The following is a 26,044-nucleotide window of genomic DNA, read 5'->3' on the forward strand; positions in this document are numbered from 1 at the left end:
AATTACTTATATGAGAGCAGGTGTCCTTAAAGTGAACAGTCGGGCAAGGATGGCTAAAGTCGGTAAAAATGGTGTTAATGTATGCAGTATAATTTCTTATGAAATGGAAAAATAAAATCTCTCGTCAAAATCTGTCTGCGTACGAAGAAATTAATTTAAAGTATGGAAATTCTAAAACGTCCTCCCGGCTCACTATGTCCGTGGTTACATTTCCACGCAGCCTCGCTTTCAATTTTTCTTTACTTTAATGGTCAGAACTGGGAAACTAAGCAGAACTTGACCGTCGTATTAATATGTGAGAACTTTTGGAAGGCCAATGAACGCATTTAGACTGGTTTTCTTTGCCCGACTATTCACTTTAATAGCACCGTTCATCCATAGACCAATTATGCAATGGTTTGTGGAAAACAAAAGCATGATAGATGTACAAAACGGTTAGGTAAATACTGGACTATCGAGTAACAAATAATTGGGACTGGCCTGTACAGAGAGACTAATAGCCGCCTATGTCAAACTAGGTACCAAAGGTAACCGTAGAAATGAACTAGGTACCTACAAGGTTTTTGTACATAAATTGTACATGATTATAAGTGAAGGAAAATGGTGCCACTTCCCAAACACCACATGTGGCACCATTTCATCTGGTACCTTAATTGCACCGACCGGCTAAACGTTCACAAGCTGGGTCGGTTGAACAACTATATAGTGTCTATAAGATTTAATTGGCTGTTCTGACAGGAAGTCCCTTTGGTTAAAAGGAAATTACATGTAATAAAACAATCATGACCATGCAGAACGGACCTTGGGTAAAACCAATTTAGGGACAAAACCTGGAGGAGCAAATATTTAGTTTGGTCATCTTCCCTGCAAGCGATGTTTCTTGGAGTTAGCGCCCCTGCACTCCGGATTTTAAGTATAAACTTAAGGGCATCTACAAGGAACCCCGCCACCTAGTAAGACAAGATCGGACCTCGTGAACCATCATCAGTACCACCGACATTTTTATCTTAGAGTTGATGACGTCACCTATGTGTGCGGACGCGGTCACGTGGCGTTCTCTCCTATCCGACCCCTAATCTGTACAGACGCGTTTTACTAATGCGAGTAAACTTGTCAAATTTAAGATGAATTGTTGATTATTATTGTAGATGCTTTGTATTCAGATACATATATATTGTTGTGAAAATACCGTCAACACTCTCGTCCTTTCATCAGCAACACACGCAATGCAAACAATATAATAACTATGCAAATATCTACGTCAATTGATACTTTTAGATGTAACATTCATCCTGCTTCCATGAATGAATTGAATAGTTTTACGTACCGCAACTTAATCGTTTCAGACTCAACTACACTACTACTCTTTATATTCTTTTTACATTTCTCCACATCCACATATTAATTTTCGGGATACTGAGGATGAAAGTGGTCGAAATGACTTAAAAATATTCCGTGAACATGGAAGCCATCTCGGCTACATGTTGTAACGTACTATTAATGCAACTAAGTGATTAACAATTACGGCATTAGGTTACAATATTAACATTTTGCTTTGTTTTATACATACGTATGGAAATTGTAATTGTGTTATCCAGCACGAATGTAATATTTCAAGGTCGAAATGACGTACAACAATCCAGAATCCTCGTCCCGCTAAAAAGACCCTACTGAGACGGTCAATTAAAACAACAACAATCTGATTAAAATACATATCCCTATAACCATTCCGTTCAATAGACAACAACCCATAAGTGGTCATGTTCGGTTGACTTTTACACCACGTGCACTTTATATATTTTTTACACAATGCTACGTCAATTGATAACGCCATTTCGTCCCAAAATACATAAACATTCAATCTTGTTGTGTTCTTCGGGCGAGATGACTACGTACACGAAAATAATTCGGACACCCTTTTCAAACTATTTCGTCCCAAGTCAAGATTCTAGCAGCAGCAATTTGATTGGCCATTATTCAAAGGTCACCAGGACGTTATCCTTAATCATCTTATCAAGCGTAGTGATATTAAGGATGTTTCAAGTCACTGCACAACACAAGTAATCGTGACGTAATACACATCAGTACGCAATCTAGAATTAAACAACTGGCTAATACAAGCGAGCTAACTCCAACAACCTTATGACTAATCACTATACGTAACATTTTATCTCCTTAACATAAATTTCTTAATTCACTCAAAATAAACATTTTAAAATTTTACTCATACCAAATTCACTTAACATTTTGCAACTCAACATAATCAAAATTTCAAGGTATGTAGTACAGTGAGCACAGTTCTTTTAACCAAGTCCTTTTAGCACAGTTCTTTATATAAAGGTACTTTCCTTTAAATACTAAATGAACCCAATAGCACCAGTGTTCTCCCTTAAGGATTTTTTCCTGCTGGTCCTTGTAGAGTAGTGATAGTTATCGCCCATGTTTATGTATGACACGGTTTGGATGCGAGCGTTCAGTCTGAAGTCAGTTAATAAATCACGTGGATTAAATTTGGATGTGTTTGTGTTGAGTTGAATCCGGTCAGGACTAATGTCCGACACAACATCTGGCGATGAGGATACAAACGAAATTGACAATGAATCTGAACAGAATGGCGAACTTTCTGAGGAGACAGAAAGTGAAAGTGAAACTGAAACTGTTGTGAACATGGCTCAAAGTCAAGCTATAGACTTGAATGGTCTGTCAAATTTGAAACGCGCGGTGATCAAAGTCGTCTACACCAAACGTGGGAAAGATGGATGAGAGGTTTTGAACTATTCGCAATTGGAAAAGGGATAAATAATCCAGAAGTCAGAAACAAGCCTTATTACTACATTGCGCAGGACCGGAAGTTCAGGATATTTTCTATACTTTACCTTCTGGAGAAGGAGAGACTATCTATGACAAGGCAAGTGATGCATTGAGAAAACACTTTAAAGGGAAAATTAACATTCCATATGAATGTTATTACTTTAGAAACGTGTGCCAAAATGATGACAACATTGAACAATTTATCACAAGGCTACGTCAACAAGCCAGGTTGTGTGAATTTGATAATGCTGACGAAAAATCTGAGATCAAATTATCGAGAAATGCACATCACAAAAATAGGTACTTTGAGGTATACCTAAAGTGTACCTAAAGGCTACCTAAAAAGTACCTATCAGAATAGGTACGTTTTAGGTATACCTAAAAGATACCTATGGTTTTTGAGATATACCTAAAATGTACCCGATTTGGACTTTGAAATTCTCAAAGTACCTAAAACATACCCAATTTGGACTTTGAAATTCTCAAAGTACCTAAAACATACCCAATTTGGACTCTGAAATTCTCAAAGTACCTAAAATGTGCCTATGGTGGACTTTGAATATTTTAGAAATACCTATAATGTACCTAGTTTCAACTTAGTTTTTTTTTTAGACTACCTAAAATGTGCCTCATATTGACTTCATTTCTGAATGTTACAAAGTACCTAAAATGTACCTATTTTCGACTTAGGATTTTTCCATGCCAGGTCCAAATATCTGAAATATGTTAGGATGGAGTAATATGTGACTATGATAAATTGATTGATGTACATATTGAGACTTGAATATATTCTACATTCTCAAATGTACTTCTTTCCTGTGTTTTCTGTGCATTAAATTACATGTAGTCTTGCAATTGGATGTGTCAAATTTCCTCAGAAATTTTCGTTTAATTATCTTCAAATACATAATCATTATTTATAAACAATAATACTATAAATTCATTATTTTTCCTTTTCAACATTTGTATAATCTTCTGTTCATCATTTAATCACAGTTATTTGTAAATTATAAAACAAAAATGCTTGGTTTATGACGGTAATCAAAATCACAGGGCATTTGTAAACATGTAAATTTTCACACCTGCATTGGCATTGACATAAATCTTCCCAAACGTGGCCAATTTTAAAATTGTTTCACATCTTACAGGATGTAATAAAACCATGTTTAGAACATTATGAAATAATTTTGATGACTTTCAGAACAGATTTACGTCAAAATACCTGTTATAATACTGGTGTGTTGAAATCCAGATTGAGATCGATGTACTTGCAAAATAAATCCTTTAAATTTACATACAATTAAACAACTATCCATACATTCCATTAAAAGGGGTCTGGGGCCCATTATCCAGCTTGGATTAAACAAACACTCTACTTTATAGGTATGGAAATTATCGTTCAAATTAGTGATAAACACACGTGTAGTGAACATGTTCTCCAAGCTTCATGCCGTAAACCGATATGTACACAGTAAACAATTTTGTCGTAAATAGCTAGTCAGACTGATACTTGTGAGTAAATATTCTTTCCATTATAATAATACCATGAATAATTTATTTATTTACTTTCATCAATCATCAACATCAAAATTGGTCGAAATATTTGTGCTGAAAGCTTCACTGACTGACTGAGGCATAGTCTGCATGCCGGAAACCAACAGTAAACACCGTTGTAGTAAATACGCTGTCGCTGATTAAATTATCTTTCTACTAGAATAACACCAGAAACACTTCAGTTATACAATTAAATCAATTAACAACTTCACCAGTTGAAATATTTGCCGAAAGTCTCACGGAGACAAGGATTTGTTTATGATGTACAGGGGAATCCCGGCCGGGGAATCCCCTTTGTTAATCACGTGACTTTTCGCGGGAAAATAGAGGAAGGTGTTTACGGAAGTATTTGAAAATGTAAACAACCCAGGCTCTCCTTTGCCGTGCCTACAGACGATGTTTTTGTCCTGTATACCACAGAAAATCAACTTGATGGGGGTTTATTTCATGCCTGTTAGCTGATTCATCAATCACGGCAAGTTTAATATGTCAGAATTCAGGTACGTTTTCAATTTTCACCGTAGCTCAAATTACCGGTTACAAGCAGCAGGTTGTAAATTTTAAAAATATCACAGAACCAAAATTTCTTGTTTTGGTAAATAAATAAGTCGTATAACTACTGAAAGCATGGCTTAGATTATTAGTATACCAAGTATTTCATGAATTTTGGACATAATTTAGATGAGTTTGAACGATTTTGATTGTTTATTATTATTATTTTTGAATTCACGGTTTGAGAAGAAAATATGTAGGCCTACTGTCTATTTGTTCTTTAGCTCAAAAAGTGTCTTTTATGGGTTTTGGTATGCAAGTTGTGATGTTTTGAACACCATATACTATTATTGAATTAAAAAATGTAACTTGTAATATAATATATATCTGGACGTTGTCTTCATGCTGGCAACAGAAAAGTAGGTCTCATCAATAATCGTCACCGACATTGAAAAGAAAGAGAATGCCCGGGTAATTTTCCTAAATATTCTGTTAAACAAAGCTGCAAAACTTTGATGATTGAAAGCTGTTACAAATATGCATGGACTATTTTGAAATACAAAGCATTTTATGGGTCCATATTTGCATGTAATTGGCTGGATTTTGATTAATTAAAATTATAATTCAAATATAAATATGTGAAATTTATTTTTAAATTGGATACATAGTCTTATATGAATAAAGAAGTCAAGCTATAGGAAGTAGAAGATATATATTTATCTTCAATTTGTACATAAATATGAAATTAAAATTTATTTGTTTATATTTTGGAATTTTATATACAGTATATTTCATATTTATGGTTCTAATGATTTAGTATTTATCTTGGTGAAATTTACTTCTTGATGTATATATGATGCTTCCAATTAGCTTGTAATGATTCATATAATTTTTTCCAGGAATATCAGAATGGGCCATGGTGAGGAAAGAAGAAAACAATCACAAGTTAGACTGATTATTGGAGATTTGCACCAATCAGACAATTTCATTGGTAAAAATACTCATAAATATGGAAATGAATTGTGAATTATCAATGTTTGTGTGCAAAAGCAACTAATCAATTCATTCACAAATCTAAATGAATTAAAATATTAATTGAAATGATGATAATTCTAATTGAGAAACCACTAACATATTACATCATTCTTATAATTATTATAATTGGTCGCTATCCTTCATTCATTTTTTTTTACTTTCATCAGGTAATACTTCTGTGTGCATTGGAGTTAAAAAGTGGAGAAGACACTTCCCCCGGCATATACACTACAAAAGATGATTATATTAGGCGTGGTAATGTATGTAAGAATTTTATTAAAAAAGATTAATTTCATGTACATGTAGGGTAAACTTCATGTTTAGTTTATTTTCAGTGTTGTATGCAAAACAAATGTGACTTAAAGGTATTTAATAGTTAAATGAGGGGAAACAATTTAAAAAAAACAACTAAAATATCCTTTTTGGTGATAAAAATCAATTCTTTATTAGGTAATGTTCTTTTTCGAAAACTTTTCCAGGTCCTAAATGTAAAATCAAGACCTTGATTTCAAAGGGTTATATGGTCACTTATAACCTTGATTTCGCTGGAACATATCATAGCAAAACTGAAGGCAGTTCAAGAAAAAAACTGACCAATCACAGGCCTGCAGCAGATCTAGAGATTTAGTGATGCTCAACTTCAAAGCCATGCAATGTACAGTTAGTTGAGTCTTTTGATGTATATCAAAGGACCAAACTATCTTCTCATCTGATGTCATACACAGAGCCTTCAGTTTCGCTATGACATATTCCCAGGGTGTAAAAGATTATAAGTGATCGTAACCCCTGGAAATCTAGGATGGGCCAAGTATTACTAGGCTCTTATACCTATACTTCAATTCACTGGAACTTCTTGGTTTATATCTGGTGGGTTATCATGACCTACATTGTGACCTTTGACATACATATACAACTAAGAATAGTCTAACATATTTACAGTAGGACTTTAGTTAATGGTGGAGATGTGGAATGGTAGTCTCATTGAAAGAAATTCTTGTTGACTGTTAAATCAAAATGTGTAAGCATTTGTTTCCCTAAGTTGAGTAAAAGAATTTTTAATGAGCTTATTATAATAAAGCGTTTGATTGGTTAATAATAGCGGAAATTTCAATATGTCTGCATCCAATGATGTAAAGTGGCCTTGCTTCACATTTTGTTAACTCTTGTTAACTCCTTCTGAATGTTTGCATATCTAGAATGCCGTTGTTTAGATGGTGTAAACCATTCATCAAATCTTTCAAAAACTGTTTCAGTGTTAAATTGCATTACTGATTACATATTTCGATAACTACTGGTGTTTAGATCTTTTGGATTCCTGCATGTTTTAATATTACCATTATTCTTTCAGTAAACTCCAACAAGAATCACCAGAACAACATTATCCTGTGTAAATCCGTCCACATTGTGAAGAGATATATTCATCAGCTGCAATCGACACGGAAACACTGTACCCTTTCCCTAAGATTACATCGCCACATCCAGTGTCTTATGATGGATTGATTGATGTGAAAATGCTAAAAGGACATGGATAGTAAAGCTTTTGAAAATTACTGCATCGAACAGTGACTAATTTATTATCAAAAATATACATGTATCTTGAATGATGTATTCAACTATCAAAAATATTATGTTGATTATACTTGTGACTTGCAATTGATCAGATTTGTTTTGTTTAAAAAGCAATTTTTAAAATTACAATAAACTTTTAAAAAATTTTCTATTTTCATATTTCTATATCATGTTTTTAATGAGTTGTGAGTTCATGTTAAAAAACATGGGACATGTTTTAGGTAGCTTTCGGGTACGTTTTAGGTAGCTCTCGGGTATGTTTTAGGTAGCTTTCGGGTATGTTTTAGGTAGCTCTTGGGTACCTTTTAGGTAGCTTTCGGGTATGTTTTAGGTAGCTCTCGGGTACCTTTTAGGTAGCTTTCGGGTATGTTTTAGGTAGCTTTCGGGTACATTTTAGGTAGCTTTCGGGTATGTTTTAGGTAGCTTTCGGGTATGTTTTAGGTAGCTTTCGGGTATGTTTTAGGTAGCTTTCGGGTACCTTTTAGGTAGCTTTCGGGTATGTTTTAGGTAGCTTTCGGGTATGTTTTAGGTAGCTTTCGGGTATGTTTCGGGTAGCTCTCGGGTACCTTTTAGGTAGCATTCGGGTATGTTTTAGGTAGCTTTCGGGTATGTTTTAGGTACTTTCTGGTATGTTTTAGGTAGCTTTCGGGTATGTTTTAGGTAGCTTTCGGGTATGTTTTAGGTAGCTTTCGGGTACCTTTTAGGTAGCTTTCGGGTATGTTTTAGGTAGCTTTCGGGTACCTTTTAGGTAGCTTTCGGGTATGTTTTAGGTAGCTTTCGGGTATGTTTTAGGTAGCTTTCGGGTATGTTTTAGGTAGCTCTCGGGTACATTTTAGGTAGCTTTCGGGTATGTTTTAGGTACTTTGTATGTTTCGGGTATCTTTTAGGTATATTTCTCTGGGTATGTTTTAGGTAGCTTTCGGGTATGTTTTAGGTAGCTCTCGGGTACATTTTAGGTAGCTTTCGGGTATGTTTTAGGTACTTCGTATGTTTCGGGTATCTTTTAGGTATATTTCTCTGGGTATGTTTTAGGTAGCTTTCGGGTATGTTTTAGGCAGCTTTCGGGTATGTTTTAGGTAGCTCTCGGGTACATTTTAGGTAGCTTTCGGGTATGTTTTAGGTACTTTGTATGTTTCGGGTATCTTTTAGGTAGTTCTCTGGGTATATCATAGGCAGCTTTCGGGTACTTTTTAGGCACATCATGCCACTAGGCACATATTAGGTATACCTAAACTGTGCCTAAAACATACCTAAAATGTACCTATATTGACTATATAAAACCCCTCATCATTCTCCCTCTTTTTCTTTCTTACCATAAAAGTACCTAAGGTATACCTTAGGTATACCTAAGGTATACCTTAGGTACACCTAAAAAAGTACCTAAAAGGTACCTATTTTTCCCCTGGGAGGGCCACAAAAATGCACATCACACAAACTACGTATATGTTTACTTGAACGAGGGCACACACTAACTTTAGAACAATTACGGACAACAGCCCAGTCATTAGAAATGTCGGAAACACAGGCCTGGAAAATGGAGAATTGTTGCACCATTACATCCTGCAGCAAACGGTGAGGTAGAGAGACAGAATAGGTCACTACTTAAACGCATAAAGATCGCGCACGCAGTGTCTAAAGACTGGAAGAACAAGCTTCGTACATATCTATTAGCCTATAGAAGTACTCATCATAATGTAACTGGAGTCTCGCCAGCTGAACTAATGTTTGGACGGAAGCTCAGAACCAAACTACCCCAGATAGAGGAAATGGGAAGGAAAGTATTGGACGAAAGTGTACGATACAGGGACACAGAGGTGTAATACCGAAATAAACTGTATGTAGACAGGAAACGTGGTGCTAGGGATTCAAACCTAGAAGTTGGAGAGTCTGTACTTGTCAAAGAAAAGCAAACCGACAAGTTTTCGACGCCATTTTGCCCTGCTCCATATACATTGGTTGAGAAAAACGGAAACAGTTGTACCGTTATGTCCAATGATGGTGTGTGTTACAGGAGGAACAGTACATTCGTAAAACCATTTAACACACCGGATGTCGATGCAAAGCCAGCAGTTAGCCCTGATGTGTATACAAGGTCATCAGAGGTCAAAATGAAGGACAGCCCAGTGAAGGTCATGGAGGGCAATCCAAACGACACGGATGTTGAACCACCACAGGATGATGTATCCGAGGTTATGGTTTCCAGGCCAAGGAGAGAACATAAACTTCCTGTGAAGTTTAAAGACTTTGTTATGAAATAACTCGTATATATAACTTCAGGCACGTCATCAGTTTAAAGTTTATTCAGTGTAAGTTATAAGTTTGATACAAAGTTTATAAATGGACATTTTTCCAGAGAGTGACATTTTTTTATAAGTACAGTATCAACAGAGATACAATAAGCATAATGTTGCAAAATTACTTCAAGGAATGATTTATTTTCATGGAGAATTCCTATTATCAAGAGACTTGGTTAAAAGTGTTTCAACTAGTTAATTTGTTTAAAGAGTTTGATAACTGTTTATTATCTTAGAAAAAGGGGAGATGTAGAGTAGTGATACCTATATGCTATAAGTCGATTAGAGTTATCGCCCATGTTTATGTATGACACGGTTTGGGGAACACTCGCACGCGAGCGTTCAGTCTGGAGTCAGTTAATAAAACACGTGGATTGAAGTCGGATGTGTTTGTGTTGAGTTGAATCTGGTCAGGACTAATGTCCGACACAAGTCCTAAGGACCGGCTGACCCTAAAAGTACTGGTCCTGACTGAAAATTACTGAACCTTACAAAGTTACAATTCATCCTTGTAGTTTATATAATTACTAGCAAAGTAATAGTTTTACTATCAAAATATATGCATATGCATATCCGGATTAGTATCGTAGGCTCTCAACAAAGTCAGTGCACAGGGGCCTGTAACTACTGTTTATATTATAATATATATATTCAGTCACTGGGTACGTTATATATGTATTGGGATATAACGTACCCAGTGACTGAAAATATATATTATATTATTAATTAACTACTTGCGTATTGGTAAAAATATGAAAAAAACGGTCCGATCAATATCACTGCAAAACTGAGCCAATATCGGCAAAAGTGAGCCAATATTGAAAAACTGAGCCAATACGAGAAAACTGAGCCAATATGGATAACGCGCTAATCGAACGCACGCAGAGACATTCGGAACACATTTCGGCTTTTCGTCAGCGACTACGTATATTTCCGAGGCGATAACGACCTTCACCTTATCATCCATTCCGCTTCACTGGGGGCAGACGACAACAAACTGAAACATGGAGAGAGTGTCAGACAGGTACATAAAAAACGGCGAGGACATGCTCGCTGTTTTAATGCATGACATCGATAGATACGAGGCTTTGGGCGAACTAGATGATTTTAACGATGTTCTAAAGAATAATACAGCTGTAAACACAGCGCAAGATCTTGACGGAATCGACATCCAACCCATTTCATGTTGAACTGATTACATATATTGTTGTCATTACTAAATATGCAAGTAGTTAATTAATAATAGTATCATTAATCAGCCAATTCCATATTGGCCCTGTTATTAGGCCTCGGTCTGTCACATTGACCCAATATGACAGACCTTGGCCTAATAACAGGGCCAATATGAAATTGGCTGATTAATAACCCTATAATATAAACAGTAGATACGGGCCCCTATTACATACCCAGTGACTGAAAATATATATTATAATATATAATATAAACAGTAGATACGGGCCCCTATTACATACCCAGTGACTGAAAATATATATATTATAATATATAATATAAACAGTAGATACGGGCCCCTATTACATACCCAGTGACTGAAAATATATATTATAATATATAATATAAACAGTAGATACGGGCCCCTATTACATACCCAGTGACTGAAAATATATATTATAATATATAATATAAACAGTAGATTACGGGCCCCTATTACATACCCAGTGACTGAAAATATATATAATAATATATAATATAAACAGTATTTACGGGCCCCTATTACATACCCAGTGACTGAAAAATATATATTATAATATATAATATAAACAGTAGATACGGGCCCCTATTACATACCCAGTGACTGAAAATATATATTATAATATATAATATAAACAGTAGATACGGGCCCCTATTACATACCCAGTGACTGAAAATATATATATATAATATATAATATAAACAGTAGATACGGGCCCCTATTACATACCCAGTGACTGAAAATATATATATATTAATATATAATATAAAACAGTAGATACGGGCCCCTATTACATACCCAGTGACTGAAAATATATATTATAATATATAATATAAACAGTAGTAGATACGGGCCCCTATTACATACCCAGTGACTGAAAATATATATTATAATATATAATATAAACAGTAGATACGGGCCCCTATTACATACCCAGTGACTGAAAATATATATTATAATATATAATATAAACAGTAGATACGGGCCCCTATTACATACCCAGTGACTGAAAATATATATTATAATATATAATATAAACAGTAGATACGGGCCCCTATTACATACCCAGTGACTGAAAATATATATATATAATATATAATATAAACAGTAGATACGGGCCCCTATTACATACCCAGTGACTGAAAATATATATTATAATATATAAATATAAACAGTAGATACGGGCCCCTATTACATACCCAGTGACTGAAAATATATATTATAATATATAATATAAACAGTAGATACGGGCCCCTATTACATACCCAGTGACTGAAAATATATATTATAATATATAATATAAACAGTAGATACGGGCCCCTATTACATACCCAGTGACTGAAAATATATATTATAATATATAATATATAATACGGGCCCCTATTAAACCCAGTGACTGAAAATATATATATAATATATAATATAAACAGTAGATACGGGCCCCTATTACATACCCAGTGACTGAAAATATATATTATAATATATAATATAAACAGTAGATACGGGCCCCTATTACATACCCAGTGACTGAAAATATATATTATAATATATAATATAAACAGTAGATACGGGCCCCTATTACAGTGACTGAAAATAACATATATATATATATATAATATAAACAGTAGATACGGGCCCCTATTACATAGCCCAGTGACTGAAAATATATATTATAATATAATAATATAAAACAGTAGATACGGGCCCCATTACATACCCCTGAAAATATATAAATATATATAATATACTAGATACGGCCCTTACATACCCAGTGACTGAAAATATATATTATAATATATAATATAAACAGTAGATACGGGCCCCTATTACATACCCAGTGACTGAAAATATATATTATAATATATAATATAAACAGTAGTTACGGGCCCCTGTGGTCAGTGGCATAGGAAGATGAAACGTAATTGGGAACGTAATGGGGGGGGGAAGTCCCCCGGGAAAAAAATTAAGATTAAGAATGGCTGAGATGAGTTTTACGATTTGTTGACTTTGCGAGCGCCAAAGGCGCAAGATTTTGTTGTTTGGGAGGTCTGAGGGTCTCCCCCGGGAAAAAAAATTACGATTTAGAATGGCTGAATTGAGTTTTATGATGTATTTTGATGAATATGCGCGTGCAGAAGGCGCAAGATTTTCTTGTTTGGGGGGTCCAAAATTCCTATTATCAAGAGACTTGGTTAAAAGTGTTTCAACTAGTTAATTTGTTTAAAGAGTTTGATAACTGTTTATTATCTTAGAAAAAGGGGGAGATGTAGAGTAGTGATACCTATATGCTATAAGTCGATTAGAGTTATCGCCCATGTTTATGTATGACACGGTTTGGGGAACACTCGCACTCGAGCGTTCAGTCTGGAGTCAGTTAATAAAACACGTGGATTGAAGTCGGATGTGTTTGTGTTGAGTTGAATCTGGTCAGGACTAATGTCCGACACAAGTCCTAAGGACCGGCTGACCCTAAAAGTACTGGTCCTGACTGAAAATTACTGAACCTTACAAAGTTACAATTCATCCTTGTAGTTTATATAATTACTAGCAAAGTAATAGTTTTACTATCAAAATATATGCATATGCATATCTGGATTAGTATCGTAGGCTCTCAACAAAGTCAGTGCACAGGGGCCCGTAGCTACTGTTTATATTATAATATATATTTTCAGTCACTGGGTACGTTATATATGTATTGGGATATAACGTACCCAGTGACTGAAAATATATATTATATTATTAATTAACTACTTGCGTATTGGTAAAAATATGAAAAAACGGTCCGATCAATATCACTGCAAAACTGAGCCAATATCGGCAAAAGTGAGCCAATATTGAAAAACTGAGCCAATACGAGAAAACTGAGCCAATATGGATAACGCGCTAATCGAACGCACGCAGAGACATTCGGAACACATTTCGGCTTTTCGTCAGCGACTACGTATATTTCCGAGGCAATAACGACCTTCACCTTATCATCCATTCCGCTTCACTGGGGGCAGACGACAACAAACTGAAACATGGAGAGAGTGTCAGACAGGTACGTAAAAAACGGCGAGGACATGCTCGCTGTTTTAATGCATGACATCGATAGATACGAGGCTTTGGGCGAACTAGATGATTTTAACGATGTTCTAAAGAATAATACAGCTGTAAACACAGCGCAAGATCTTGACGGAATCGACATCCAACCCATTTCATGTTGAACTGATTACATATATTGTTGTCATTACTAAATATGCAAGTAGTTAATTAATAATAGTATCATTAATCAGCCAATTCCATATTGGCCCTGTTATTAGGCCTCGGTCTGTCACATTGACCCAATATGACAGACCTTGGCCTAATAACAGGGCCAATATGAAATTGGCTGATTAATAACCCTATAATATAAACAGTAGATACGGGCCCCTATTACAGTGACTGAAAATATATATTATAATATATAATATAAACAGTAGATACGGGCCCCTATTACATACCCAGTGACTGAAAATATATATTATAATATATAATATAAACAGTAGATACGGGCCCCTATTACATACCCAGTGACTGAAAATATATATTATAATATATAATATAAACAGTAGATACGGGCCCCTATTACATACCCAGTGACTGAAAATATATATTATAATATATAATATAAACAGTAGATACGGGCCCCTATTACATACCCAGTGACTGAAAATATATATTATAATATATAATATAAACAGTAGATACGGGCCCCTATTACATACCCAGTGACTGAAAATATATATTATAATATATAATATAAACAGTAGATACGGGCCCCTATTACATACCCAGTGACTGAAAATATATATTATAATATATAATATAAACAGTAGATACGGGCCCCTATTACATACCCAGTGACTGAAAATATATATTATAATATATAATATAAACAGTAGATACGGGCCCCTATTACATACCCAGTGACTGAAAATATATATTATAATATATAATATAAACAGTAGATACGGGCCCCTATTACATACCCAGTGACTGAAAATATATATTATAATATATAATATAAACAGTAGATACGGGCCCCTATTACATACCCAGTGACTGAAAATATATATTATAATATATAATATAAACAGTAGATACGGGCCCCTATTACATACCCAGTGACTGAAAATATATATTATAATATATAATATAAACAGTAGTTACGGGCCCCTATTACATACCCAGTGACTGAAAATATATATTATAATATATAATATAAACAGTAGATACGGGCCCCTATTACATACCCAGTGACTGAAAATATATATTATAATATATAATATAAACAGTAGATACGGGCCCCTATTACATACCCAGTGACTGAAAATATATATTATAATATATAATATAAACATAGTAGATACGGGCCCCTATTACATACCCAGTGACTGAAAATATATATATATAATATATAATATAAACAGTAGATACGGGCCCCTATTACATACCCAGTGACTGAAAATATATATTATAATATATAATATAAACAGTAGATCGGGCCCCTATTACATACCCAGTGACTGAAAATATATATTATATATATATAATATAAACAGTAGATACGGGCCCCTATTACATACCCAGTGACTGAAAATATATATTATAATATATGATATAAACAGTAGATACGGGCCCCTATTACAGTGACTGAAAATATATATTATAATATATAATATAAACAGTAGATACGGGCCCCTATTACATACCCAGTGACTGAAAATATATATAATAATATATAAAATAAACAAGTATGATACGGGCCCCTATTACAGTGACTGAAAATATATATAATAATATATAAAATAAACAGTAGATACGGGCCCCTATTACAGTGACTGAAAATATATATTATAATATATAATATAAACAGTAGTTACGGGCCCCTATTACATACCCAGTGACTGAAAATATATATTATAATATATAATATAAACAGTAGATACGGGCCCCTATTACATACCCAGTGACTGAAAATATATATTATAATATATAATATAAACAGTAGATACGGGCCCCTATTACATACCCAGTGACTGAAAATATATATTATAATATATAATATAAACAGTAGTTACGGGCCCCTGTGGTCAGTGGCATAGGAAGATGAAACGTAATGGGGAACGTAATGGGGGGGGGAAGTCCCCCGGGAAAAAAATTAAGATTAAGAATGGCTGAGATGAGTTTTACGATTTGTTGACTTTGCGAGCGCCAAAGGCGCAAGATTTTGTTGTTTGGGAGGTCTGAGGGTCTCCCCCGGGAAAAAAAATTACGATTTAGAATGGCTGAATTGAGTTTTATGATGTATTTTGATGAATATGCGCGTGCAGAAGGCGCAAGATTTTCTTGTTTGGGGGGTCCAAATGAAGGTCTCCCCTGAGAACAAATATCACAATTTAGAATGGCTGAGATGCGTTTTACCATGTATTCTTATGATTTTAAAGTGTTCTTAATACGGTAATTTTTCGATTTAAAGTTACCTGCATTTAGAAATGATAATTGTGAGTGGCGTCATACCATTATGCAACCCAGCTCGATCTGAAATACTGGAATCACACCATCGGCACATTAATTGTCGTGTAACTCAAAATAATAATGAATTTATTTTCTTGCTAAGACATATAAACAAATCAATCTTTTAAGAAGCATTTCTTGAAATAGTATAATCCCTTGATGGACATTTTAGTCTAATTCGTGTGTATTGAATTTTCATTATTAAAGAACATCTTGAATGTTTTAGTAAACTCACTGCGCAGCGGAAAATATTCTATAATGAAGTTTTGTACAGTTTGATCTTCGACCTTTCTACAATTCTACAGCCATTTTTGTTTGTATATATATCTTCTATCTGGACCAAAAGTTGCTTGTCAAAGGACCAGCTACACCAGTAAAAATTGTCTGCCCGACTCTAAAATTGTCGGTCACGGGCAGACGGACAGGCGTTAATTTCGAACGCTATCAATAGCACAGTTTTTACACAAAGTCATTTAAACAGTTACATAGTCATCAAACCTCCTTGGCTTATGACAGACTCTACCACTTTGGGTGGTTACGACATCAGGTTTGTTGGTATTGTCATTTTTGGTCAACGGGCTGTCCTGTTGTTCATTCATAGGTTGTGACGGTTCATCACGACTGGAAATCATCGGGGAACTCATCGGAACACAAACATTGTGATGCTCAAAATTATCCAAAGTAGTGTTTTTGTCAACCCGTTATAGAAATCGGCGATTTCTCCTGAATGTGTTCCCTTGACGGGTGTTCACTAGGTAAGACCTATCTCCTAGATTACACTGAACAGTTCCTGTACTCGACCAAACTTTGTCTTTATCAGTTTTGATTCTTACAGAATCTCCAGATTGAAGTTCTCTTAATGATGAAGCTCCATGACCTTTGTCGTAATACATTCGGGCGTATTCCTTGTAGGTTGAATCTTTACGATGTATTTCATCGCTGTCAGGCCATTCTGGCGTTGAGAGATTTCGGTAATATTGGAACACACGTACGGATTTTCCTTCCAAGTAAGAGGTCTGCAGGACTCACTCCTGTAGCTTCAATTGGTGTTGACCGATATGCCATTAGGGTCCATTAGTTATCCTAACCCTCCTCTGCTCCTCGACAAGGGGTGACGCTGCCTACACGTCGCGCCAAACGCGGTGTCTCCTAAACCCAACCGGTTGCCGGTCCTATCCAAATGGAAGTGGCAGTCAAAGGCTGGGGGGAAACATGTAGGTTCTGGTTCATCGGGAACTTGAATCTCCTCTCCCTCTACCATGAGCACCTCGTAGGGGGTGGACACGTCTCCCCGTGTCTGGGGACTGGAACCACGAGTTGAGGAATGGTCAGAGCAAACATCTCCCGTAGCTCTGCAATAGTTAGTTCAGGAATGGCGGACACGAGGATCGTCAAGCTCCTCCAATGCAACAATCCCGCCGGGCTATTCATAGGATCCAGGGAGAAGTTATGGGGTATTGGCCAACCCATAACCCTGCACATCTCCTTCATAAGGTTGTTCTGCCACGGGGTGATCTGCAAGCCTTGGGCTATCAGCCGATACCGGTTGATGTGCTGGACTAGATCTTGGAGGGTCGCCTTCGGTCCCAGTATACTCTTGGCCATCAACTCCAGACAATTCCGCCAGGTGTTGGCCAGGTCTCGATCGTGAAAATCCCCTCCCGGAAGATGGTGGGCACATGCACCTCCACCAGGTGCAGTTTCCGGAAGGAGGTAACCATTCCGCAATCCCTGATGGCGTATTTTTTTTATTCTTCGACCCCCAGATTACCCTAGCTTGGGGATTTCAGGCTGCTCGGGGCTGCGAGACCTTTTCCGAGATCCCTCGAGTCCGAAGGGAGCGGGTCGTCCCGGGGCTTCCTATCCCTCGTTGCACCAGCATCGCTTGACTTATGTCTGGTGTTCCCCTTCGTTACCAAGGGGGTCTTCTTTAGACCGGTGCCATGACTAATTAATAATGAATAATGGTACCAAGGGAGAATACTGTGTTACCAATATCAACACCAAGAAAATAGTGAAATCTCAATTGGTACACTCATACTTGTGTGTGTACAGTTATACAACAATTGGATGTAATGTATAATTGTGACCGATTATTTCATTTATTACCAAAGGTTTAATTTGAAATTTAATATAATATAAATTAGCAAGTATAATAATAAATCAACACCAATAATTAATACACAATAATACTAGATGTTTGTAAACAATCAGAAATCAATTAACACATGTACCTAGTCAGGCACCGACAATAATGTCAATGTAGAAAATTGAAGTCTGAGAATCACTAATTCGTTACCGACCGAAGTGTATAATTATGAGTGTGATGCGTTATGCTGGAAGTTTATTAACTAACAAATCTTATCTCTCATCGACACTGATAAGGATTGAATAAAAATGTATTGTAAGTAGATAACTTCCAACAAAAATATAAGTATGTAACCTCACACTACTGTCATATTGCCCATTACAAACCCATCACTTACTTTGCCATTACTTTTGTACACCTTTAATGGCCTCTGAAATAATGGCTTAATTACTTTCCCCATTAATATATTTCAGGATTGTACGATTCCCATTACAAAGTAAATAAATTGTTTTCAATGTAATGGCCATTAAATCAATACCAAATAATGGCATTTCAATGGCCATTAGTTTTGAGCTGAATTATTTTTCATGGCCTTACATTTATGTGTAATGACCTTTAAAAGGTCATTACTTTGTTGAATGTATTTTGTAATGGCCATTACTTTCCATCAAAATAAGTGTAATGGCCATTAAAGAAAGGTGTACAAAAGTAATAGGCCATTACAAAAAAATTCACTTTAATGGTCATAACATTAATATGTAATGGCCATTACTTTGAAGTAGAAGAAAAAAATATTTAGAAATGAAATTATTGTAATGAGCATTACTAATTTCTCAGCAACTGCAGTTTAATGGGCATTACTATATCATGATGAGATGCATGTAATTTTAAATTCAACACATTATGTAGAATGATCTGAAGTCATAATCAATTAAGATACTGTAAACATACTTATTTTAAAAGTCCACTTTTAGCGCAAATGCCAAAAACTGAATTCTAATTTATTTGCGCAGATCAAAGTTAGCGCAATTCAGCATTTCAATGAAACAAATACTCTTTTACAAAAATAAACGCTCAAAACAGTGTGAAAAGCGCTAAAATAAAACTTTCACTAAAATAGGTATGTTTTCAGACTTGATGTACAGTAAAATATCTTTAATAAAATAAAGAAAATATCAAAACTGCTTGTCTTGTCTAGTTTTTACTATAAATGAATTAAAGCAATGAAACAATTCAAGTGACTAGTCTTTTACAAACTAAATGCTAAATAAATCATACAATTTATATTTAGCTAGATAAGAAAAGAGGCTTGATTAATTTGATGATATAATCATTATTCATCGTAAGCTTTTCAAAATGAAGACAATTTTTCAAAAGATGAAAACTTTCATATACTGATATAGTGAACGATAAAATGATACATTTCATATAGTGCTCTCTGCATATATATACAAATGTATCTTTTTTCCAGAAAATGAAAAAGGTGTTTACAATGTTTAACTTTACATATATATACACACGACGGTCAGGAGACTTTTTTTTATATTTTTTTAATAAAATGACCTTTTATAGAGAAAAGGAACATGTTAATAACCTCCTACACTTTCAGGTAAAAAAGATGTGCCAGAAAATACCACACAGATGCTTTATATTGTTTATATACTGTAATACACGTGCACAAATCCACTATAAAAGTAGAATATCTAGTTCAGGCAATCTTAGATTACATCATTACAATACTTGTTAATGTAAACCTAGGAATATTACACTACAGTAATATTATACCTTCACATGGCCACATGATTAATTCCATAACACTAATAACTAATGAAGAAGAGGATGCAGGAATACTTTGATCCAGATGACACACACTTGAATTATTACAATTTAATGATCATAACACTGAAGATTTTGTCTAAGAAGATTTTTCAAACATTTCAAGATTCACTATAGACAGGCATCCAAATTATCCCACGTTTTGATTCACTTTAAGAAATTCATTTTCCTGTGGAATTTCCCAAATACAGCAGCTCATATCGGGATTTATTTCCGTATCTGTGGAGCTAAGTTTTAGGTTGTCTGTATTTGCAGCTATATATGTACACAATTCCTCAGTTTTCCCACTTTCAAAGAAGGTGGGTTGTGTTGCTTAGTGTCTTCGGCGGCATGCTTCAGTGATATAGCGCTATAAAAAGGGCAAGATTTCCACTATACAAAAAAACACATCACGAATATACTGCGAGAGTTATATAATTACGTATTCCCAGCCCGCAGCCCTTGGTAGATGCCTTCTGTGGTAGCGTCAGGCACCCGGCACAATACCCGAGTTTTGATTAAAGTAGAGTGGGTCGTCGAGTAAATCACAATTTGGCTTTTCTTGTTGGTTTTTTCAGGTCAACTTACTCCTGGAGTAAGAACTTCCTCACCTCTACTGTTAGTTTGTAGCATATATGGGCTTGTGCATCTATATATATGGGAATGTCTTGGAACAGTATCATTGTTGTTAACAAGTACTCCTGGCTTGTTTGGTGCTGATTGCATATTTCGTAAAGGTGGCACAGAATATCTGATTTCACTGGTGTCTCAGCAGTAACATCAAGGTCTTCCAGAAAGGCCGAGAACACCAGAAATGGCTTTTTACAAAATTCTGAAACTCTAGGCTGGTTCATCAGCACCCTTACCAAAAAAGTTACAAAAAGGTATAACTTTTTTGTGCCTGTATTGTGCTTTATTTATGCCTTACAGAAAAAAGGCACAGACAAGTTGTGCCTTTTTAGTGCTCAACGAAAAACTTTTAAATTATCAGTATAACTTTTTTGTGCTTTTCTGGACTTCGATTATTTGAAGTATCAATTTTTAGTGCTTTTTCTGAACTTTGATATTTCTGACAGCTTAGGGTATACTTTTTTGTGCCATTTCTGGACTTAGATATTTCCTACAACTCATTTAAGAAACTGCAAAATATAAGTATAACTTTTTGGTGCCTTTACTGGACTTTGATTTTTTTAGATACAATGTATAACATTCTGTGTCATTTCTGTGAAATTTCTATCTTTCAAAGAAAAGTATGCACAAGTTTTGGATGCGATATCTCAAAATTACTATTTCTACACTTTATAAATATTTTAATAACTACAAAGAAAGAGAAAACAACAATCAAGAATAAATTATTTACTATCATTTATTGAAATTCAACCGCCGACAAAGCATATATGATACTCATCATTCGAACAATAATCGGTGTTTAATCGTATATATATATATATGTCTAATAAACACAAATTTAATATTTTTTAATATTTTTATCATGATGTAAAATGAGAAGTTAAAAATTGTCAGTGTTGGTAACATTTGTAACTACAGAAAAATACTAACTCGTCTGTTCTTGTGTTTGATAGCGACAAAACACCATTCGCCAGTGGTGGAGCATCTTTTTATAATGTCAGCTTAAACTTAAAGACGGAGTGATTATAAGGATCTGTATTTTAATCAGATTGACGATGCGCATTCGTACATTCACAGGAATGATACAAATACACTACATGTCGATCTGATAATAATCAATCAGAGATCAAGACAAAGATAATATATAAGATAATACCATTTTGACTGACACTGGTTATTATCGATTTAAACCATAGCATTATTTACAAACTACACATAGATTTTTTAGCACTCAGTTTAAATTACAAAATTTTAACTGTACCCTATTTCACACGCACAGCAAAGAATACTTCCAGTGTAAGTGTCAATCAAATGTAACATAAATTAAGGTCATTTAGGGCCAAACTACAAGTCAGGCATTACTTGTAGTTTAACCCTAAATGACCTTAGTTGTCGATGGGCCGTAAAACTCAAAAAACAAACAAACATAAATTTTACATTCAAATTCAATTTGTTACATTTGAAACGAAGGGCAAAAATAGCTTATCGATCTTGTTCTGCTAAGTGCTTTGACTATAGACTTAAATTTGTTACTAGAATGAAGACAAATTCCTAAATACTACTTGGATGTTTATATTACATCATCATTTATCCATGTTTCCAATTATCCTTGACTTTTTCTCAAGGATAATTGGAAACATGGATATATGATGATGTAATATAAACATCCAAGTAGTATTTAGGAATTTGTCTTCATTGCTTGGTGTCTTTGGCGGCATGTTTCAGTGATATAGCACTATAAAAAGGGCAACAGTGCTACTATACAAGAAGACACAACATGAATATACCGCAGTCTCCCAAAACATGCACCCAGCACAACATACACGCAACACACCGCATACATGGTAGGCCGTCCTTACATAACCATAGCTGTTAATAGGACGTTAGTTAATCAAACAAACAAACAAAATTGACTATGATCTATGCATGACGGCACCCTTCCGAAAGTTGTTTTATTTTCATTCACGGTCATTTTCCATTTCTCTGTAAGTATGACCTTAATTATCTAAAAGGCACTGTATATCAACTGAGATCAACACTAAATCATCTGCATGCAATAGGAGCCGTAACTTGGGGCTCCATTTTCAATAAAATATACGTATAGTTTTCAAAATTAAAACTATACATATACGTATACATTGTTATATATATCATTTTACTGAAATACACAGTTTGAATACATATGCACAAAAACAGTATACAATATAAAGAAAATGCCTTAAATTCATATATAAGACTGCCGTAACTGTGTCAAATTTGTACACCAAAGCAAGGTTTGTTGATTGAACATACGATATGTATATACATTGTATAAAGAGTTAATAAAATCAAGATAAATGGACGTGTAAAACAAAATTTCCCTCAGAGTGATCATAACCGAGTCTGGATTGTGACTTGGTTTAAATATTATGATACTGTATATTACATGATAACTACTATATAGGTATAGTACATATTGGTCTCTACTCTTTCTCAATTTTGTTGACATGTTTTGAGATAAAACACAGATCCTCTGACACTGGCATCCAGATACATACTGCACTGATATCCTCCTCATGGATAGCTTTAAGAACACCTGTTGGATGAGACACTGGTACAATGTTTGACACTGAAGCTTGACTTACACTTTCAGAGCACAAATTAATACAGAGCTTTGTTACAGATCTAGAGTCCACCATGGCCAAGTATAATGGTATTTGGCATATGCGAAAAATGGTACAAATTTCACAGTTTTGTTGACATGTTTTGAGTGTAACAGGGTATTTTATTTCCTTGTTTGATTATTTTAATGTCTTATTAACAGCCAGGGTCATGTACAATCTGATAAAAAGATCTAACAACATCCCCATAAGGGTCACGTTCTGGTGACCCTAGCGTATGGCCAAACAAATTGCTACTTCCAGAATCTTTACTGTGGACGAGATAGTTTGAATAGCTGTGCGAACAATTTAAGTGTAATTATGGGTTATCTCGCCCAAAGAACACCACAAAGCTAAATGTATATGTAAACTGGGTCGAAATGGCATAGCAATTTGTAGGAAATGTACTTGATTTGAAGAACACGTGGTAAAAAGTCCATCCGAACATGATCAGATACTCCATTGATTTAATCATATTGATGACAAATGATATAATATGTAGTATGAATCATGGACATTTGTTTGATTATTTTAACGTCCTATTAACAGCCAGGGTCATGGACATATGAATCATTGACACAACATAGGACTAGTTAAATTTGAAGCACTTTTAACATTCAATCTGATTAATAAACAGATCCTTGTTATATTTTCAGTTTTCACTGACTTAGTGTCAATAATGTGAGGAAGGCTCTAGGTTCAGTCCCCCTGCCGAGAAACACCAGTATTCAATTGTGGTAATTTCTGCTCAGCAAGAAGACACAACACGAACATACCGCAGTATCCCAAAAAACACACCTCGCACTTCACACACGCTACACATTGTATACATGGGAGGTCGTCCTTACATGACCCTGGCTGTTTATATTAATGTTAAAAAATAATACAAACAAATCAATAATACTCTCAGGCTCACATTACATTTACATGGTTTGTTTGTTTGATTTATTAAGGTTCATGTTAAGGCTTTAACCAGCGATATCTTGCAAGTCTTTAACTGCAATTGAAAAAAAAACTAACGTCATTAATTGTTGGTATGTACCCTGGCTAACTGTCAGTCGTACTGTGGATATGTAATTTGTGAAGCTGCTTGTAAATTTCAGTAAAATAAGAAAAAAATGTATATTTCTGGAGAAGACATAGAACTCGTGTGAATTACATTGATGGCACATAATAAGCATGCTATCGTGTTCAGTAGTGACTATGCCGGCTGCATGTAGGGCGTTAGAATTGTACCTGCTGCCCCTATTGCATGATCGTAAAAGGCGACTAAATTTAGGATCTTATCTTTTCTCTTTTTCCTAACTGACTTTATCTTTCCTAATGCCTCCCTTGGCACCGCCTCTCTTTTGGCCTTGAGTTGAGCGTTCGCCCCTGTGAGGAAGGCTCTGGGTTCTGTCCCCTGGCCGAGACACACCAAAGTCTATAAAAGTGGTAGTTTCTGCTCCTGCTTAGCGTTCAGCATACAGGGAGTGGGACGACTGGTTTGCCCGTTGTCAGTATAATGTGACCGGGTGGGGCGTGTTGCTTGGTGTCTTCGGCGGCATGCTCCAGTGATATAGCACTATAAAAAGGGCAAAAGTTCCACTATACAAGAAGACACAACATGAATATACCGCAGTCTCCCGAAACACGCACCTCGCACAACATACACGCAACACACCGCATACATGGGAGGCCGTCCTTACATGACCATAGCTGTTAATAGGACGTTAATTAATCAAACAAACAAACAAAAAAAGGTACTACAACAGTTTGTTTGGCAAAATCGGACCAGCGAATAGCGCAGGAGCCTATTGTTGTAAATGCAAATGGCTGCTTTAAATGGCGGATCACAAATATAGCATATAAGAAGACATTTTAATTGATACAAGTGCTCTTATATACACTATAAGGTACTCTGAACATGACAAGAAGACTATTTACGAAAAAAATATTTAAAATGTGGACTTTGAGGCTCTTTCCGGAAATTTGCATTTTTCGCCCCAAACAGATCGGTTGAACTACGTTTTTCGTGAAGAGTCTTCTTGTCATGATCAGAGTACCTTATGGTGTCTATATATAGTCAGATTTAGTTAATAAATGCAACCAACACAAAGAAAAACTTTATAGCGTTATAAGAACTTTCTTTTGCAGTAACATTCATACATTTGATTACAATAATCGATCAGTAGCATGAATTACGTAAAATTTAAATAAACATACACAATCCAAAATCCACCGAAAGTCTGCCGCAGAGAAAGACAGCGAAGAAGGCATTATTCATGATTTTCGGGAGACTACGTCTTTGACTTAATTCTTCCATAAATGAAGAGTTAATGCAAAACTTTAAGACAAAGAAAAATGGAAGCGATTACATAAATAACAC

At 35.2% G+C, this 26,044-nt stretch overlaps 1 protein-coding gene and 1 long non-coding RNA gene across 2 annotated transcripts in view; both read left to right on the forward strand.

Moving 5' to 3' along the window:
- The first annotated feature begins 3,792 nt into the window (after positions 1-3,792).
- Positions 3,793-8,874, forward strand: LOC138305903 (uncharacterized). Its single transcript, XR_011205730.1, has 5 exons — positions 3,793-4,865; positions 5,757-5,848; positions 6,060-6,152; positions 7,241-8,395; positions 8,656-8,874. It is a non-coding gene; the product is annotated as an uncharacterized lncRNA (long non-coding RNA).
- Positions 8,875-18,182: 9,308 nt separating this feature from the next.
- Positions 18,183-26,044, forward strand: part of LOC138305761 (lactadherin-like) — a 28,970-nt gene continuing 21,108 nt past the window's right edge. Inside the window, exon 1 of the mRNA XM_069246035.1 lies at positions 18,183-18,216. Coding sequence (XP_069102136.1) covers positions 18,183-18,216 — 34 coding nt within the window. The remainder of the gene's footprint in view (positions 18,217-26,044) is intronic.

The sequence above is a fragment of the Argopecten irradians genome, chromosome 13 (assembly GCF_041381155.1).
Source record: "Argopecten irradians isolate NY chromosome 13, Ai_NY, whole genome shotgun sequence".
Classification (NCBI taxonomy): domain Eukaryota; kingdom Metazoa; phylum Mollusca; class Bivalvia; order Pectinida; family Pectinidae; genus Argopecten; species Argopecten irradians.